Below are 19,094 nucleotides of genomic sequence, written 5' to 3'. Positions count from 1 at the left end.
AGTTCATATTCCTAGGGTCAAGTTGACAAAGGGTATGTGGTATGTGGTGGGAAGAATAAAAGCTCAGATTTTCGTTACTGTACATATAAATGAATTGCCCTGACCCGCAGCTCAAACTCAAACTCATAGTGATGCTCTTTCCTACATGTAAACTTGCTCTCATCTTCTATACACCATCACGTCTACACTTTGCTTTGTGGATCTATGCATATATATCGTAATCATAATCATAATCATAATCATGATCATGATCATGATCTCATCTCACACTTTCGTCCCTCCTTGTATCCATTGTCATCCCCCTCATTCGTTGCTTATTCTCTATCATATCATCCATGATGAAACCTTTCGTATGAACAGTCCCTGGACCGGGACTAGACGTTGATCTCTTCCGTCTATGTTCTTTGACTTCTTCTTCATTCATGTACAGTGACACCTGTCTCCCGTCCTCGAGATCTGTCCCGGGATGTCCCTTCTCCATGGGGAGATCATGAGTGTCAGAAATGGATGGTTGGGTGTTCGTACGGTCTTGATGATCATTCATCTCTAATCGACGTAATGCTGTCAAGGTTTCGGGAGTGAGTGATATGTCGAATAGATCAAGTACGAATTTACGGACAGGGGCTTGATAATGATTATGAGATATGATATGTAAAGCGCGATGGAAGAGAGGGAGAGAAGAGAAATGTCGGGGTTGACGAGTACGGATTCTGTTTCGTCAGTACTTGAATTCCTTCAACTCCTATCCTGGTCTTCCTTTCACTAATGCAGAATCTCATCGGTGGATATTTGCCTTTTCACCAACCACAAATAGTGTTCACTTTAGACCCAGGGAGAATGGGTCTTGGGTAAGTGCAATGACTTGAGTCAAGGGGGTTAAAACTCAAGTGGAGGAAGTGAACCTTTGGTCACGGGGATCAAAAAGCTTGAGTCAGGGGAAATACGATGGGATTCGACACGGACGGAAGAATAAAGAGGGAGGATGACAAGACGCTATGAGAATAGACAGGCGAAGAGGGAAATCACGAGAAAGAATCACACACCGTTTAAGATTATTCATCGCTCCAGCAGCAAGGACGTAATTGCTCAAATTCGCAATGGCTGACATGATCTCGTTCTCCGCTGGAAGCTTTGGGAGTTTTGGCGGTACGACTGGAATTTGGATTCGTTGCCACGGTTCAACCTGTTTTGTCAGGCTTGATTCATCATAACCATCGATCGGAAAATCATCACCAAAAGCAAAATAGAGAAATGGTCGGGATTGAAAGTCTAGTCAGGGTAATCGATATTGTGTATCATGAGTGATAGTTTGGATTCGGAATGGATGATCAAAACTGAAATAAAAATCCGGTTTGACAGTCCGGTCCGAAGATAGGTTTTCGAAGTCAGAGTTGAGAGGTACACTTAAGAGACGGGATTGAGAAATGCACGTTGGTTATGCGATGGCAAGCCTTTCAACAGAGTTGAAGACCAAACTCACATATGCAAACCTGCTCAGATCATTAGGCAAACATAACCCCGTAGTCAAACCTAATGATGTCCGGGTAGACACCCAGCCGTATTCTTCCAGAAGTTCGGCGCCTATGCGAGTAGAAGAGATTAAACCAATGACGAAGAATGCCACTCTGGTGGTGAGCTTACACGTATGATGTGGCCAGAGTAAAACCCAGTTTTACCAGATTCACCATGGAGACCAATGTCATATTCATATGCCGAGCCGTGGAAAGGCCCCTTGATAAGACGGGGGTAGAGAAGTGGGAGAAGAAAGCGAAGCGATGGCGTGAGGGAGTCAAGCAGGACAGGGAAGAGAGGAGGTGGGTCGGGAAAGGATAGGTAACAGGAATGAGGCGAAGTGAAAAGAAAAAGAGCTGAAAAGATGGCGAGATATGTGACAGAGAAATGTTCAACTGTGTAAGAAGGAGGAGGGAAAAGTGTACAAGACTTACCCTCGCATAGTGAGCACAGTCGATTGTTCAGCAATTTCGATAATCCCATCGATGATTTCCTCATCTTCCAAAAATGGTAATCCCCCTATCGTAGACCCGATATTACCCAAAGCCCAAAGAACACATTTAACATTTGTCAATACTTTCGTATCTTCCGTTTCCATACCTTGCACACGGATGGTTTCACAGAAATCAGAGACGATACCTCTTTCTTTCAACCATTGACAACCTTCGGAGGTTTTGGTGAGTTCACCGAGGAAATGCGTAGGGGCGATACCTTCGTATTCCCTTCTAGTCAGTTACGTATCCAAGCCATCAGGCGGTGTGGTCACAGAGAAGACACGCGTGACTTTGAAATGTGTGAGTGGAATATGTAGTTTTCAAGTCAGACGAGTAGAGTATGGGTCTTCTGGGGTTGATGAGGACTATTTAGGATTTACATTCTGGGAAGTGAATGGACCAATCTGGGATGAAGAAAGCGACAGACGAGGTAAACGGTCAGGCGTGGGGAGGCGCGGGAGAAGGAAGACACACCAGTAATCTTGGATGGTATCACTCGTAAAAGGTCGAAGAGTCTTTGAAACCCATGTCTCCGTTTCGACAACATACAACAAGTTCCGTTCCTACCATGTCAGAGTCTACACTGAAAAATAACAAATAGTCTCACCGTCATCCAATGCTCGAGCTCCCGGTCAATGTATCCAGTCGAGTGAAGGTATTTGAAGCCGACGGAAGTGGATACGAACCTGTTTATCAGGATCTCCAAAATCACACCCTGAGCAGTATCTTCCTAGTTATGAGAACCCAGCATGTACACAGCCATTTTGAGTGATACTTTCCGATCACGACCTCTCCACGGTCTTTTGAGCTGAAAGAGTGATGACACGATGAAGGATAGCAGAAGGAGTAACTGGCAAGATTTCATAAGGCATATGAAGAAGGTCGATTGATGGAAGGAAGGGTGAGGGGAGGAGGTTGAAAATGGGGAGTGGAGGTGGAAGTGGTAAAGAGTCAACAAGACGATCGCTCACCTCATGAACAGTGGATGTCCCACATCTCCCAAATGTTCCAAAGTAGGACGGAGCTGTACTACTTTTTCCAGACACTCTGTATCCGTACACATATCTTCAAGATACATCACGGCCACCTCACAAACTTGCATACTAGTGTCGTACAGCTGAGTAATCATAAGTTGCAGTGCCCAATCAACCAATCCAGATTCTTCATGCATCAGTCTGCCAAGATGGTGAGTTGCGAATAGTCGAGTTTCCTACAGTATCACTTCTTGTCTACCCTAAGTTTGATATAGACGTCACTCACCATATACGAAGAGGTGAGAGCTTTGGAGAGAACTATACGGGGATGGGCGTCGCTGTACGTGAGCGGGGTTATCGCACGACAATTTTGTCACGTAGCTGAGCTTACTTCGGGATTGACGGATCAAACACCAATGGTATATGTGTGATTGCATGATTGGAATGTGGAAAGATCCTGGCAGGAGGAGATCAAAGGGAAGAACTCACATGGAATAGTCGAAACATTCAATAATGATTCGTATGATATCATCCCTACTCCGTTGTTCGGATAAATGGTAGAAACACGTAAAGAATCTGAACCTCTCCATGAGTCTGCAGTCAGCTCAGCTCAGTCGGCCATGAGGGCAGTGGATTCACTTCATACCCTCGGCATGTTTGCTCAACGTCCCTATCATTTCAAAATAGCCGTATGTCAAGGTAGTTGTCAATCGGTCCCGCGCAAAGATGGGTTGGGTGCTAGGCTTGCCCACGTACTTGTTGTCAGCCAGGTCTTCAACCTTTACGGGGACACTCATTGTCGTCTTTTTGTCATGTGAAAGGTCATTCTATCAACATAAAGACACACAAGTGAAAAGTGAACGGGGCACATGCTGGGAGGATGACACCCCGGGGGAAAAACATTGGAGGAGTGTAGCATTAGAGTATGTGCGGACGACGCTAGATGTAATTGTCACAGAGAAGATGAACCAAACTCACATGATCCAACTCTCCAAAACATTCACCGATCTGTCGCAGTAATTTGTCTTCCGCTATGAACCGTATCCCCTCTGGACTAGCGAGCATGGTCGATAATAGAGCACAACCAAGACGGACCCATTTATGATTCGGCTGAGATCAATCTTCTGTCCCTATACCCACATCGCTAATCCGAACATCACTCGCGTGCCACAAAGTGGTCCAGTCATAGCAGTCAGGAAAACACTCACTCGGGTCCTTTTGATGGCTGAAAATCGGTTGTTGTACGGGTGGTAAAAAGAGAATAGCCTGCGCAAGATTTTCGTGGCTTTTATCGCCTCGTCCAATCGTTTGGGATTCAGTAAAGGTCCTTGTACCAGGTCGAGGATGACGTCGTAGTTCCACTTTGTGTGATCACGACCCAGTAAGACCTTGATGTCAGTAACCGGCCTTCCTTTGTGCACTAAGAGTCATGTTATAGGAGATGTTGGAAAACGAGATTTTGTGATGGGTCCCGGAGCTGTCAAAGTGTAGTGTAATTTAAGTCATGACATGAAGAAAGTTCGTCTATCAGGGAGGCACTCAAACTGGCAGAATGAAAGGCGTGGCCTCAGTCATTGTGAAACGCCTGAGGTAGTCTCAAAATCACTCACCCCGGAATCATTGATCATCTGCTGAAACTGCTTATCGTCGATCTGCAATCCCAGCCTCAATTTCACCTGCTGAACCTGTCTCTGACCCCTTTGCAAAGAGTCTTGTATATTGCTTGATCTAGACGTCAGACTCGCATCTCCACACTAAGTCGTAAGGCTATGTTATGACCTTGACTGCCGACTCTTCAGATGACCATATGCATCGTCATCAATCACCGGGCGAAAGAGCGGCGGGGGCTATGAGATCTTCGGCCAATGTATCTGTCCCAGTCACTCTAGCGTGTCCCGAACGGCCATGGAGATGGAAGAGAGAAAGTATACGTATAGGATCTTGGGAGGCTCTGCCACTCACCCAACTCGATCTCTCGACTGAGCTTTACTAGTCTTGCTCTGATTCCTATTCAAAGAGTCTATCGAGGACAGTGCACTCAGTGCCATGTGTCTTTCGGTGGGATTCGAAAAGTTTGCCGCGACGGAGAAGAGTCTAGGTAGGGCCTAGCATTTCAGTATTCGTCCCACACCAGGTGACGAGAATGTATCCTAGAATTTATAAAACGACCTTCCCGAGTAATCAACAAGTGTGCACGAAGAGATTGGGGTAGATGAAGAGACATGAGGGTGGATGAAAGAGGGAAGTGCAAAAGGGCAGAAAAGTAGAGGGAGGAAGGAGAAGTAAGTATGAGGGGGTGGGGAGAAATGTAGAAGGAGAAGAAAACAAGGCAACTACTGAGATATGGCGGTATAGAATAGAATGACCGGAGAAAGACTGAAAAGACATCACACTGACTTGTAACTTCGCAGCGAATTGTAAAGGTAAAATCCTATTTGCCATCTGCAATATCTCTCCCAATAACAACGTCGCTTTCCTATTCAACATTCCAATATCTTCCTCGATCAAAGCGATCAAAGACTATTGCCGATCAGTCCTGTCTCTCATCACTTATCAGAGGTGAAACTCACTTCAACGAGACCTGCCTCGATAAAGGTAGCAAGGAGTAAAGCGACATAATGATCGATCAGATTTAGGTTTTGGCGAGGTTCATCTTCTTCTGGATCATCTTGTAATTGTGAAGCTGCCTCTTGCGTGCGGTTGTATACTGTGAGTCAATGAGTGTATTTGAGTAGTAGAGCGAGTGGGGGGAGAAGAAGAGAAGAGTGAGGAGAGGTTTGATACAGAGAGAAGTCACAAAGCTTGCGGGGGAAGAAGAGAGAATGGATGTGGGCGGATTGGTATACTTAGACTCGAAACAACAGTAGCAATGGCGAGAGGAAATGAGAGAGCAAGCGGAGAAAGTAGAGAGTAAGAGGGAAAGAAGAGCAAGCAGGGAAGTAAGAGCAAGGTGCGAAAGAAGAGAGTAGGAATGGGAAAAGGGGACAGGTCAAGTAACAAAACACTCACCTGTCAGACGTTTTCCTTCCAGGAATGCATCTTTCCAATTCGGAGATTTGATCCTCAGAACCTGATATAAAAGGTTTAAGAAAGCATCCTGAAATTCAGACATTTCTCAACATCACATTCAATTTCTACATGAAGAAGATGTGATGCAGGCGTGGAAACACCATGATTAAGTGGATTAGAGGAAGGCATGAAGAGATATGGTGTAAGGAAGAAGCTTAAAGGTGAAGTGACAAACACATCATGTGATGATTGAAACCAAAGGGTGAAAGACGATTTAATGGAAATGTAGTGGCTGGTGATAATAGTAGAAACCCATGAATTAGAGATGAAGGAGAAATATTTACTCACCTTAACATCTGAACTGGGAACATGTAAAGAACTGATCAAACTTTTGATAGCCCTACATCCATCCATACTCAACACTAATAATCCTTGCCATGAACTCAATAACATGGAAACGTCAGATATACATCTTTGAAGTTTTTCCGTTTGACGGAGTGGTTGACGTGATACGGGTTTACCGTATTCTTCTGTTAAACCAACGAGGACGCTCTGTATTTTAGCTTGGATGCGATTTTTGCAGAACTGGATGAGTAGATGATGATGATGAGAAGAGTGGGTTTATAAGGTTGAATTGACAGATGCACACACGGAGCGAGATACCTATTCCTTGCATCCCATGACGCTCGTCACGGTGGGCTCAGCAACAGGAGGATGTCTGAATCGTAGAGCATGTAGAAAGATGTGGTTTGACCAAAGAAGGAAGTGGCCGGGGATAGAGTTTGGATTATAGAAAGTGGGGAGAAAGAAGGAGGACACAAAATAATGAACTCACCTCCACGTCAGCACCAGGAATAAGGTATTTTCTGGTTGATGGTTGATTGACAAGATGTAACAACAATCCCGTTATTGACGGTCCTAATTCCCATGGACCATCTTTGAAAACCAATAATAACGTTCTCAATGCGTCTGATCGGACTAGACGTCTGACATCGAACACTCCTAATCAAATCAGCCTATGTCTCACCATCATAAAGCTATATCACTTTCACTTACCTATTTCTATCAAAGTCTGAATGCAGACGTTTCGTAATGGGTCGTCTGGATTCTCTGCAGCACTGACTATAGCCCTTATCAAACCATCCGACAAGGCCACACGTTGCTCAAGTACCTCAGATAGGTCGGGGGATTCAGATACCGTAGAAGGTTCTTCTTGGAGATGTGGATGAGTTGGAGCTTCAGTCATTTCCGTATTTGGGTGAATAGAGTGAGTCTCAGGTGGAGGGAGGACAATGACGGCTCGAAGAAGACGAAGAGCTTGTTCTTTCTCTTTGATAGCTTTTGAATCTCGAGTGAAGGTTCTAATCGTTAGTCACGTCTTAAAGATAAATTGGTGGGATGTGATAAACTGACCTGATAATGGGCCATTCCACACCTATAGCAAGCATCTGGTTCCAAGAATTCTTGTCGAGGATATATCGAAGTAAACGATAACTCGCCGTCCTACGTTTCACCCCCGAGTAATCCGATAAATGAATTATCACCCTATAGTCATTAACCTCATCCTGTTATCGCCCATTGCAAGAATATGACTTACATCCTCAGCAACCGTTCTTTGTCAATGGCTTGCGCTATTTTAGGATATTTTTTGAGTTGATCCGTCAACCTGACCAGACAACCATGTACTTCATCCCCTCTATCAGGAGATTTCCCTTTTCTTTCTTTCCCCAGTGTGTCTTTGCTTTCCAGACTCTCTAAATGTCTTATCAGACCTTCAGTGGTATTCAACAGGTCTTGAAAGTCCCCATCATCGGTCATATCACCGGGTGAAGAGCCTACACCTGATATCCAACCTAATCGAGATACTCCTTCGCCGTAAAGATCCGAAGTGTCAGCTCCGGTAGATCGAGATCTAGGACGAGATCCCCCGCTGGAAAGTGTACTCCGATTAGGAGTATCATCTTTCTCAGGTGTACGAGAAGGACCGGCACGGTTGATTGGTCGATGAGGGTTGGTGAGGATGGTATTTGATGTGAGAGAAGAGGAAAGGGATGTTTGAGATGGATATCCGTTGAGTTTGACCGGACGACGAGGTCTTCTGTTGGGTGTTGTTGAATATGAGGCTGTTGGTTTAGTGATATTGACATGACCAGAGTGGCAGACAACAAAAGGGAGGAAGGTATAAAGAAGAGTGACAAAGAAGAGAAATACAGGGAAGTACTCACTTCCTCGTAATTTTTCAAGCTTCGCTTCCAGGGTACGTATATGAGCATTGGCAGCTTCTAGTTGGGCAGTGATACGTTCTTTTACTTGTTCTGAATCACCGGCGTCGTCTCCTGCTCTATTTTCAATCACCTGTCATTGTTCAGACAGAAAGGCATCATACGAGAAGATCACTTACATCTAACATCTTCTCAGCTCCATATTGAACTCTTTTCTCGATGGCCAATTTGGCCATGACAGTGTTTACCTTCGTGTCAGATATTGCAGGTACCCCGTTGAAAGAAACGCAGAGAGAGTGGGGGACAGGTATCAGTTGTGAACCACTTACGGTCTCATCGTCACTCAATCTCACATCGTCCTCGGTCAACTGACCTCCCCCGGTGGATACGCTGCTTGCCAACAGCTCGATGCTGGGTCTCGGAGGTGCTGGAGAAGCTCTTCCTGTCATTCTACCTGTGTGTTCCGTTGGTATAGACCAGCAGTATGACTCATGGGGAGAGTGAGTTCATGATGGGAATGTCACCTGCTGGGATGTCGGTATGAAATAAGAAGCGTTGGTCGTTGTTCATTCCTTGCTCGCTTCGAGACGACGACGGTGGTCCGCGCTCGGGCCTCCAACACCAATCACGTGACTATGGGGGTTTCACGTGGCAATTGAGAGATTTCAACAACATGCTCGCCGCGTTCGGCGGAACGGCATGAGTACCATGGTCGTATGGCGTTGATGATGGACAGCATGGACGACATGTATATCGTGTAGCATCGCACAGCTTGGATCATCTCCTGGCCGTAGCGACCCTCGAATCTGTATGCATGTTGCATAGCCGTTGGCCGTTGGAAGAGTATGGCCGGGGGAGTTTAAAAGTGCCACTTATGATTGGTTGGTCCCCTTTTAGCGTCTTTTCCCTCCCCTTTCTTCAATCGATCACACGCCCCCCCTTCCCTTCAAATTTTCACTCCTCATTCAAACTCGTCATCTCTTGAATACAACAAAGTATCATCTCAGTAGTAGTTCTATCCATACCAGACTCGTATCCAACCACTGATCTTCCATCGCTATAGAAGAGAGAGTATAGGAGCACGGTCGCCACTTGACATCTCCCCGTTCAACAAACATATCTAGCAGCCAATGAAAAAGTCGAAACTACCTAATAGTGGCTTTCCTGGGTACCAACACAGGGGAACCATCTCGTGAGTATATCGTTCATTGCTATCAACATCTCTCCTCTTCTAAGCTTTTCCAAATCCATGGGCTATCAACCCAAGTCGCCATGCGTTAGAAGAAGGGTGCGAGCTGACGCTCGACATTTTTTGTCCTTGCCTCCCCCTCCTTCCCACGCACTCACCACTCACTCACGACGTCACCTCCTTTTATCTCCTTTTTACCATGTGTCATCCCTCTCCAATCATCTCTATCTTCAACCACTCCCATACCTGTCTTCTCGCCTCCTTGTTTCACCGCTGGTCTCCAAAACTCCGACCAAACACCTGTCTATATATCCCGTTACCATGGCAGGTTCTCAACCGCATCCCGTCTTCTTCGACTTCCTCCTCTGATCCTTGCACTACTCGACTCTGAGGAGAAACCCCCATAACTTGACTTCACTTGTCCACTCCAAAAAAATAGCCAGCAACTTCTGGCACAAGCATATACCATCATTGCTCATCGTTTGCGGTCATACCTAGAAATATCAACTTCATATGGGATAAACATCTCATACATTCCTTTCCTCTTGTCCTTCATCCGTCATCCTCTATCTTCATCACGATGCAAGCCTTCCGAACTCTTCCCATCCTAAACCGTCCTTCTCGTCCTTCCTCTCCTGTCCCTGCCGTCACCCAGATCTTCAACACCAACACCACAGGCATCAACGGTGAAGCTAAGCCTCGCTCGAGATCACTCAACAAACAGATGAATGAAATGGTGGCATCGCTTCATATCGACAACACTGAGGTTAACGGCACTACCGTCATCTCCCCTTCACTACCATTAGGCAGGAGACCATCTCCACCCAGCAGCAGACCGGCCACGCCGGCTCTTGCTGCCGAGGCAGCCGCTGGTGGTGGGGGACATATGGATGCTATCCTTCTCCGATTGAACGAGACCGTCAATAAGGCCCTAGCCGGGGCTGATTCCAAGGCTAAGCGTGGTATCCAGCGTGATGCGGGCTGGACGGTCGGGCGTAAAGTCGTCAAGTGAGCTCTTCCATCGAATGTCCTCACACGCATCTAACATGTGCCAGAGAGCTACCCAGTCCAACTTCAGATCCTTACGTTTTACGTGCTATCATCCGAGTGGCCAATCGATCACTTTCTATCTACACCAACCGTCTTGAAATGCTCTTACTCCCCGCCATCACCGATCCCGCATTCTCTCAGCCCTTGTCCCTGCACGTTGGCACCACACAGCCCCTCAACCCCACTCAACACTTTGCCCTATCCGTCGCTCACACAGCGTGGGAAACGTGCGAAGCATTCAAGGAGACTCTTGCCACTGGTCGTTGGCCTAAATTTGTCGGAGACACTCTACGTCCTATCATGGACAAACTCGATAACACGTGGGGTAAAGTGATCCCTCCTCTTCTCCAACTTCTTCGGAAAGAACTTATAGGAGGGTTGAACCGTCCGGAAGGATCCTCCCCACCAGGAAGTAAACCCATCGGTTTGTCAAGTGTTTCTATCCCCTCTGGCGTATCGTTACCAGAAGTGAAAATCGTCAAAGAACTCAGTTCATCCGGTCGAAACCGACTTAATAAAGAACCCTCACAAGCCGGTGCACCTAGACAGGTACCCGTGCCTGTGTGTCTACAGCAATTCGCCCATCGTATCGACCCCGCTCATCGTCTGTTGGAGATCATCGCTGGTCCTTGCAAATTAGACGGTGAGGGTTGGGTCACGGGAATTGTCGTTCCTATCATTTGGAAAGGTTTATGCGTCATCGCTGATCTAACTTCGAATCCGAATACCCCTCCGAGTCCTGGACAAGTATCTAAAGCACTCAACAATTTGACTTCCAAAGAAATTCCATCTGTACCTGCTCCAAGTGCTGTCCCTATTAGTGTGACGACGAAATTCACAAACACTTTATCTCTCATTCCATCCCGTTCTGTCTCTCGACCACCTTCTCCACCCAGATCAAAATCCGATCCTCGGAGTTTGGCGATGATGTCATTCGAGAGTCTCGTCCGACGTCTGCTTGGTCAACTCGTTCCCATTCTACCAGAACCGACATCATCGGATCCTATCAAACCTGAAGAACGGACCGTGGCAAGAGAAGCGTTAAGGGAAGCCATCGAAGCTATCACTTCTTTTCGTCTGGTTTTATCTTCTATCGGATCCACTGCCATTGTGGGTCAAGCCAATGGGAAGCAAGAAGGTTCCAACGTGATTTTACAATCTGCTATAAGAGTACGAGATGATGAACCGGGTAATGAAGAAGAAGAAAAGTTGGATGATGCTTTAGAAGATGTACCATCTGTATTACTTTTCAAGATCTTTAGGGAAATAACAAACTCTACTTTGTATTCTTTACCTGAAGAAATGAAAGTGGAAGGAATGAGGATCCGACATCCATGTGAGGTATGGGGATTGACCAAACAAGAATTTGAGAATAAGATCTTGATGAGTTTCAGTGTGGCGGACGATTGGAGTGGGAGAGTAGGACAAACTCTAAAGGTTGAGGTGGAGAGGGTGAGGAAGATTTTAGATGGAGTGATGAAAGAGTTTTCTACGGGAGATGTTAAAGAAGCTGGTAGATGGGTGAATGTTTTAGGGACGGTTGTACAGGCCAGAACTGGTATTAAAGTTGAAGGGATGCCATGATCTGTTACGTCATGTGCTGGGGTAGGAATCCGAGGGAATGTCGTCAGACTTGGGGCAGGAAAGGAGACTGGAATTTGGGGAGGGGAGGGGGACGGTTGGAAAAACACGATTAAAACTCGTTCTTGTCAAACACATGAAAAGACCCGAGTAGGGTCAAATGTCTGCTTGAGTAGGGATATAATGACGATAGTAAATTTGAGATAGACGGAATTCTATAGACGTTTCTGAATCTTTGCAATGAAATTATTGTCATGCGTTCCTCTTCCTTCTTCTGTTTCAGTCAACGTGCCTCTCCGACCACCAAGATTGTCCACAAGTTGAAAACTTAGTACATGATCCATGGCGAAATATATAAAAAGTAAATTTGCATTCTTGGGCAGGAAGTACGAACAAGTACTCGCTCATACAGCACTTATACTTTATGAGAAGCCAAGATCGTTGAGTCATTGCATTGAAGACCTTGCACTACATCAAAGTTGTCAACACATGTTTCTAGTGGTAGGGGAGGGGGGAAAGAAAGACATCCAGTAATCAATGGAAAAGAAGGAAGAAAAAACATTCATTCGTTAAGAAAAATCACACGAGATAAAGTAGATCGAAATAGTCCGTTCCCATCATTCAACCTTGGCATTAGAGTATACTGATATTCTAACCTCTATCTCCAACCTCCCCACCTGACTTCAAGCCTTTATGTTTCCCCACCCAAACCCCACTTCATTCAAAAGGGGTCAAAATCATAGATCATCCCGGAAATCCCTCACCCCCCACCCTCCACTCCAGCCTCCGTCATACGAAGATGGACGTTACGGAGAAGTATGAATCCACTTTAATCCTCGAGGTCACCAAATGAGGTTATGGAGTCGTACAGATGAGAAAAAAAAGATTATACGGTTTCATCGTGGTTGAACAGGATAATAATGTTGTGTAGTACGTGGTATACCACCACCATATCGATCGTCATTGTAATGATCCCTGTTGATCAGTTAACCCGTTTACTTTTCAACACAGATCCGCGTTTTGGTTCAAATTAAACTACAGTAGACAAGGGGCGTTGAACTTTTCCCGCTCGGCAATTCGGGACGATCAAGGGTTTGGTGATTTTCTCCTTTCTCCGCGAGGAAAAATTGAGGGTCATCAGTGGTAGAGTGGGGAACAAGGGAGGGTGAATTAGGCGCAAGGGGAAGATGGAGGGTAGAGGGGATAAGACGAGAGATGGAAGAGAGAGTAGAGGTATTCATGCATATTATATTCTTAGGAATCTAGGGTACAAATCTTTTGGGGAAAAAAAAAAGATGAACAAGTGTATATGGAAAAAGATAGATGATTGTTTGAAGTAAAGGAAAAAAAGTCGAGGACATGATAGAGGTTTATTAAGATTTATGTGAGAGAAAGGATTAAGTTCCCCCCGAAAACTCACAAAGGTCCACTGGGTTGAGGAGAAGCATCACGATAAGGATATAAATATCCATAATCAGCTTGAGAATGTGCTAGAGGTTGACGAGCGTGTAAATCGTCTGTCCTAGCTGAATCCATCGAGGGATTACGATCCCGAGTTCCCATGACGCCAGGTGGGGTCCATTGAGGTGGGGGAGGGGAATGAAGTGGACGCATAGCCCATGCTTCTGATTCTGAATGTTAGATAGGGGGTTACTTTTGTTCTCTGGAGATGCCGCGTGTTGCGTATCACGTCAAATCATGGTGTGGATTGTGTTTCGAGGGAGAAATATCAAGACAGTGGAACAAGAGGATCGAAAGTTGGCCAGTTGAAAGGTGAATCTATGAAGACGATGGGTTTGAAAGGTGTGTAGTATGTCAAAGAGAGACATGAGAAGGTCATGTAGATGATAGAAGAAGTAAACTCACGATCATATGGAGCTTGGTTCAAAGAAGGAGAAGATTGCCATGTCTTTGCGTCTTTCGAAATAGGTACAGGCGCGTGTCTCCTCTTTTTCCATAGGCAGCAGAATAACTGTCCGAGTCAGTTTTTGCTTCATCAATCACAACTCTCCGTTTAGTGCAAATTCGACTCTTTAGAGTTCGTACACACTTCCTCCAGATCGATCACTCATGTCTCTCTCACGCCTGAGCTACTCTTCTCTATAGAGCGAACGACTACTTTAGAGAACGAGACAGAAAGTGAATGGACGTGTAATGAGGCTCAGGAGACTTCTTCCTAGTGGCGACTTTGGGAGAAATGGACGACGAGCTACCAAGTTGATTACCAGAAACAAGAGGATAACTCGACTCACCAAAACACCAAGAATAGCCAAAGCTGCCAATCCCGCACAAACACCAATAGCAATCTTCCCTCCCGTACTTATCCCTTTACTAGCATTACTATCCCCAGCCTTTGTCACACTTGTATCCGTCGCCGTGCCTGCCGTAGCGGTATCCGAAGTGGTGGTGGCATTACTGGTGGTATTAGTCACCAAAACCTTCATCCAACGATTTTTGATGATATCCGATCCTTTCTCAGCTATTCCATAAGTCGAAGCCATCAAATGTGCTGATATTTGAAGCGGCATGATGGAAGCGTCCATGACTCTTAAATTATTCGTACCGTAAACCGTCAAAGTGGTATCGACCACACCACCTGAATCTTTAGGTAACATACTACATGTACCTAATGGATGATATTCCGTACCGCAATTTTGTTTTGTATAATTGCTCAAGGCGTCACCGACTACTGTAGCTCCTGGTAATGTCTCGGTGATTGTCACAGTGTTCAAAGGAGCTGTCGAAGCTAATTTTCGTGCGAATTGAGAACCGTAATTGAGAATATCGATATCATATCCTACTCCGAAATAATTAGGATCGATAGAAGGTTTTGTGAAAGGGTCATTGGAAGTTATCATTATTTTTCCTCGAGACCATGGATGTTGAAGTGCGACTTGTATACCGACTTGATCAGCGGCGAGATTAGGTCCGAGCATGGTGAGAATGACTTCAAGTTGACCATTGTTGGAAGTTAGATAACCATGTTGGAGGGCGTATTGAGCTTGAAGACCAGTGACGACGTTGTTGGGAAGATCTTGCCAGGAAGTCATATCGGAGAGTAATGTGGACATTTGGGATTGAACGTTGGAAGCGTAGTCAGAGGCGTTTTGAGTGCTGGTGATATCGGACATGCTGACGTCTTGTTGTCAGCTCTCAAAACCTAGCGCATGGAGCTGAGCATAGAGATGCCAGTCGAGCGCTGCCTCATCAATTGCAACGATACAAGAGGCCCTGCACAATTATGACTGCAGAGGGTCGTTCAGGATGAACCCCACACTTGAAAGGGTGGAGAAGATCGTGGGAGAGGGAAGAGCATAAAAAAAACGAAACGTAAGAAGAGAGAGTGAAAAAGAAGACCAGAAGAGACAGAGACAGAGACAAGAGACAGAGACAGAAGACATAGAGACAGAAGAGACAGCGACAGAAGACATAGAGAGAAGACACAGAGAAGGCAAAGAGAGGGAAAAGAGCAGGAGGGTAAGAAGAACAAGCAAACAATGTACCCACATCCTACAGCCTCATTGATAAAAGTCCACAGACCAGTATCACTCGTCTGATATTCCGTCAAAGCAGACGCTTTCAACGTATCAGAATTCGCCAAAGTACCCCAAGTATTGGTACCCGATCTGACCGTCAGTTTATTTGTTTTTTCATTCCCAAGAATGCAAGAACACATACGGAACAGACCAATACATGGAATAAGAAACATGATCTTGTAGGTTATAACCAACGGGTAGATCGACCACTACGTTGATATTGAGACTTTGGAGTAGAGAAGCTGGACCGATACCGGATAGTTGAAGGATTTGAGGGGATCCGACAGTCCCGCCGCTATTTGGTCAGTCATGCGAACCGTCATATGAATCCCTCTTTGAGTCATATACTTCCACAGATGATCGCTCGAAGCTTCCTAGAACGACAGCCGCGTTTGGCTCCATGTGTCAAGCCCTCTTCGGTTGGACAATAATGCAGTGAAGGTGAAGTGGAAGTGGAAGTGACCTGTGAACTCTACCAAAGAGGCCGAGTCATGAAGTATGATGGAAATCTAAATAGCAGACAGACAGATGATCCGAGTGAGTGAAATCCGAAAGAACTCACGCTAAGATCACCTCTTTGTTCGCCTGTACAGCATACTCCGTATCCGTTGCACTAGCCTTAAACTTGAGACCAGAGGCATATTTATTCCCATTCGAATCACTCGTCCCGTTGAAAATAACCTGAGTAACCTGAAAACCAGTCAAAATGACCAGGTTTGATCTCGGCGGGAGGGGTTGGATGTAGCCATAGTACGAATCGGATCGAGTTTCGTTGTGCATGTTGATGGTCGAAGGACAGATCATGACTCCGTCTGACCATTTAGCAATGATTGAAAATGATGAGGGAAAACAACTTACTGACGTTACCATTCCAGAGATCCATGGCTGTGAAACCGAGGTTTTTCCATGATCTGGGAGTTAGTCCGATACGAGCTGAAAATGTCTTCTGCAATTGGAAGGCTCTGAGTCGCGGTCATGTGGTTCGAGAGACTACCAAGAGGAGTTATGGGTGGAGTTGACATGAGGGAGAAAGACTCACGGGATCCAGTTCGCTACAGCGCTGTATATGTATTCCGAGAACCTGACTATCAGCACCGTCATCTCGATGAGCCCGCAATGAACATGCTGGGCCGAAGACAGATTAGGGTGGACGATGAGTAGTATGGACGGGAATGATGTTAGATATCATCAGAGACATAGATGTAAAAGGATAATGTGATGGATAACTCACCCAGTCTGTATAGGACCCCCTGAACCATGTGCAGAAGTATTAAGTTGCATACCAAACGTTTCCTGGACGGAGGCATTAGGTGTAGAGAAGTTTTCAGCCTGAAGATGAGCTCTGCTTTGGTGATGTCGATCATGGTCCGAGATTCATTGAAGACGTTCGTCAAAACCCCCAATGGATATTTCCTCAAATGACAAACTTCCACTGGGCGTGATGAAAAGAATGAGAAACATGATTATCACAAGGAGGATGTATGACATGATGACGACAAGTAGGAGCTATGACAGAAGACAGATTGAAAAGGTATTGCAAGGAGAAGAAAGCGTAGTGATAATGGATCAGTTGCGCACAGAAAGAAAGGACAGAAGAGATAGACATGAACAAACCTACCTTGTTGATATACTTTGACATTTCTTCCCAGTTCCAAGTCTCTGCAGCATTTGGGTTTAGAGCTGATCGTCAGTTCCTGTACTCCTGACATCATGGGAATACACCCGACATGACGATCACAATCATGTCACACATAGGGGATATGACGGTGACTGATCGTTCCACGGAGGAGGGTGGAGTCCACAGTGTCATTACGTGAGCTGCTGAAAGGGGGGATAGAGGGGTTACGACTGGAAAGTATGGTTTTGGGTGAAGAGAACAAGAGTGAGTAGGGGATTGGAGAAATGAACAAGTCAAAAACTCACTAGACCAAGCATCATAATCCTCTACTGAACCTCTTCCCCAAAACATCCCATTGATAGCTCCTGAACCACCCAAAACTTTCCCTCTAGGCCAGTATTTCGTCAGACCTAGAGAGTCGGTCTGAAGTTAGTCTTGTCATCCAAACCTTAGTCCTTATCCATTATCTTCCCCTTGTCAAATCATCCTTCCGTAGAATGCGTCTCGCACACCCCCACCTTGCACACGACCTCTCATGAGCGGCTCGGATGTTCAGGTGACATACCCCTCTCGGTCGTCATAGCCTAGAAGAAGGACAAACGGGGGGGGCTGGTGGGTTGTAGACAGGAGAGATGAGGTGTGAGTCTGCCAAGTAGGTCGAGAAATTGGTCATATTTGAGTAAACAGAAACGAGACACTCACTTGAGCAACGGTGGTATAAGCCCAATCGTATGCTGAACCAGTAAGAGATTTCAAATAACTATATCCTATAATCTCAGCTTGGTTTCTTCACGACTATTCATCCCTTTTCTTCCTCCTCTATCCCGACATGACATGCGACATCTAAAACATCCTTGTCAATCGTTTTGCTATTCTAGGTGAAACCAGAGTGTACACCGCTTTGTTTGCGAAGGTAATGTGAGGTTTTTCTTCCGGATGTAAACACGCCGACGTCTTCCACCATGATGATGACCACGCCCCTTATCCCCGATCCTCGATCTTCGATTCTCGCAACGGTGTCAACACGTTGTTTCTTGCCGCCCTTTCAAGGAACGAAGATGTTCGAGAATGATTTCGTAGCTGCTGGCTGATACTAGACGATGAAGATAGGAGAGGTCAAGGTAGAGAGCATCGTAATTCACGAAGAGGGAGGTAGAGAGCATCGTAGTTTACAAAGAGGGAGAAGGAAAGATTATGACAATCAAACAACGAGTAGGGTATCTGTCCATCCCTCATGTCGCACGAGACTTCCAAGTTCCCCCCGGAAGACAGAAATTAAAATGATTGTTCCCACAGACTTAAACCCCAACTTGAGAAACAATACACATCAAAGGATCATTCCATCAGAACGAAATATGATATATGAATGGCCATCACAAACATTAAAGCCCCCATCCAACCTATTGAACGTTTATGCAAACCGGGAGAAGGGAGATTGAGTAGAGAGAAACTACTTACCGGGCGTTTGTATTTGATCAGCTACTTGACTTCCATCCATCCCTGCCTCAACGACCAAAACAGTAACATTATCCCATTCACTTAATCTAGTAGCGATAGCCAACCCAGCTAGACCTCCACCAGCAATGACGAAATCGAAACTTTTACCTTGAGCTGAATTAGGGTCTGTAGTTACCGATCTTCGTAAAAGTGTTGAATGGGCGTTGAATGGATTTGCTGCTGCTTGAGATGTTGGGAGATAAAGTATGATACCTAATAACAAAATGATTATTCGAGGGAATAGATAAAATGACATTTTCGGTTTTCTTGATTCTCTAAGAGGTCGATATGTTTTCTCAAGGGAGTGAAATGATGATGAAGATTGTTGAAAAGGAAGGTTTGGTTGTGAATGGTGAGATGTGGATTGTTGAGAATGTGCCATCTTTTCCAAATTGGGCAGTTTTGATAGTTA

General features: G+C 45.5%; 3 protein-coding genes across 3 annotated transcripts; 1 reads left to right on the top strand and 2 right to left on the bottom strand.

Moving 5' to 3' along the window:
- Positions 1-259: 259 nt before the first annotated feature.
- Positions 260-7,235, bottom strand: TREMEDRAFT_30887 (uncharacterized protein; the record flags this gene model as incomplete). Its single annotated transcript, XM_007004413.1, has 20 exons — positions 260-710; positions 1,044-1,183; positions 1,481-1,625; positions 1,947-2,234; positions 2,481-2,569; positions 2,614-2,692; positions 2,978-3,216; positions 3,267-3,318; positions 3,470-3,574; positions 3,620-3,735; positions 3,959-4,090; positions 4,189-4,368; positions 4,591-4,702; positions 4,943-5,085; positions 5,378-5,500; positions 5,551-5,687; positions 5,990-6,077; positions 6,338-6,541; positions 6,825-6,991; positions 7,046-7,235. The coding sequence occupies 20 exons, from the start codon at positions 7,233-7,235 to the stop codon at positions 260-262; spliced, it is 3,180 nt and encodes a 1,059-aa protein (XP_007004475.1).
- Positions 7,236-9,980: 2,745 nt separating this feature from the next.
- Positions 9,981-12,034, top strand: TREMEDRAFT_30908 (uncharacterized protein; the record flags this gene model as incomplete). Its single annotated transcript, XM_007004414.1, has 2 exons — positions 9,981-10,408; positions 10,456-12,034. 2 exons carry the CDS (start codon positions 9,981-9,983, stop codon positions 12,032-12,034), a joined length of 2,007 nt encoding a protein of 668 aa, XP_007004476.1.
- A 2,117-nt stretch (positions 12,035-14,151) lies between these two features.
- On the bottom strand, positions 14,152-18,938 carry TREMEDRAFT_30858 (uncharacterized protein; the record flags this gene model as incomplete). The annotated part of the gene is made up of 11 exons (XM_007004411.1): positions 14,152-15,170; positions 15,539-15,657; positions 15,710-15,862; positions 16,130-16,379; positions 16,426-16,478; positions 16,607-16,648; positions 16,799-16,896; positions 17,186-17,247; positions 17,491-17,608; positions 17,888-17,952; positions 18,644-18,938. 11 exons carry the CDS (start codon positions 18,936-18,938, stop codon positions 14,152-14,154), a joined length of 2,274 nt encoding a protein of 757 aa, XP_007004473.1.
- Positions 18,939-19,094: the final 156 nt, after the last annotated feature.

This window comes from Tremella mesenterica, assembly GCF_000271645.1.
Source record: "Tremella mesenterica DSM 1558 unplaced genomic scaffold TREMEscaffold_5, whole genome shotgun sequence".
Lineage (NCBI taxonomy): Eukaryota > Fungi > Basidiomycota > Tremellomycetes > Tremellales > Tremellaceae > Tremella > Tremella mesenterica.
The sequence above is the reverse complement of the archived record's forward strand: the minus strand, read 5'-3'. Positions and strand labels throughout refer to the sequence as shown.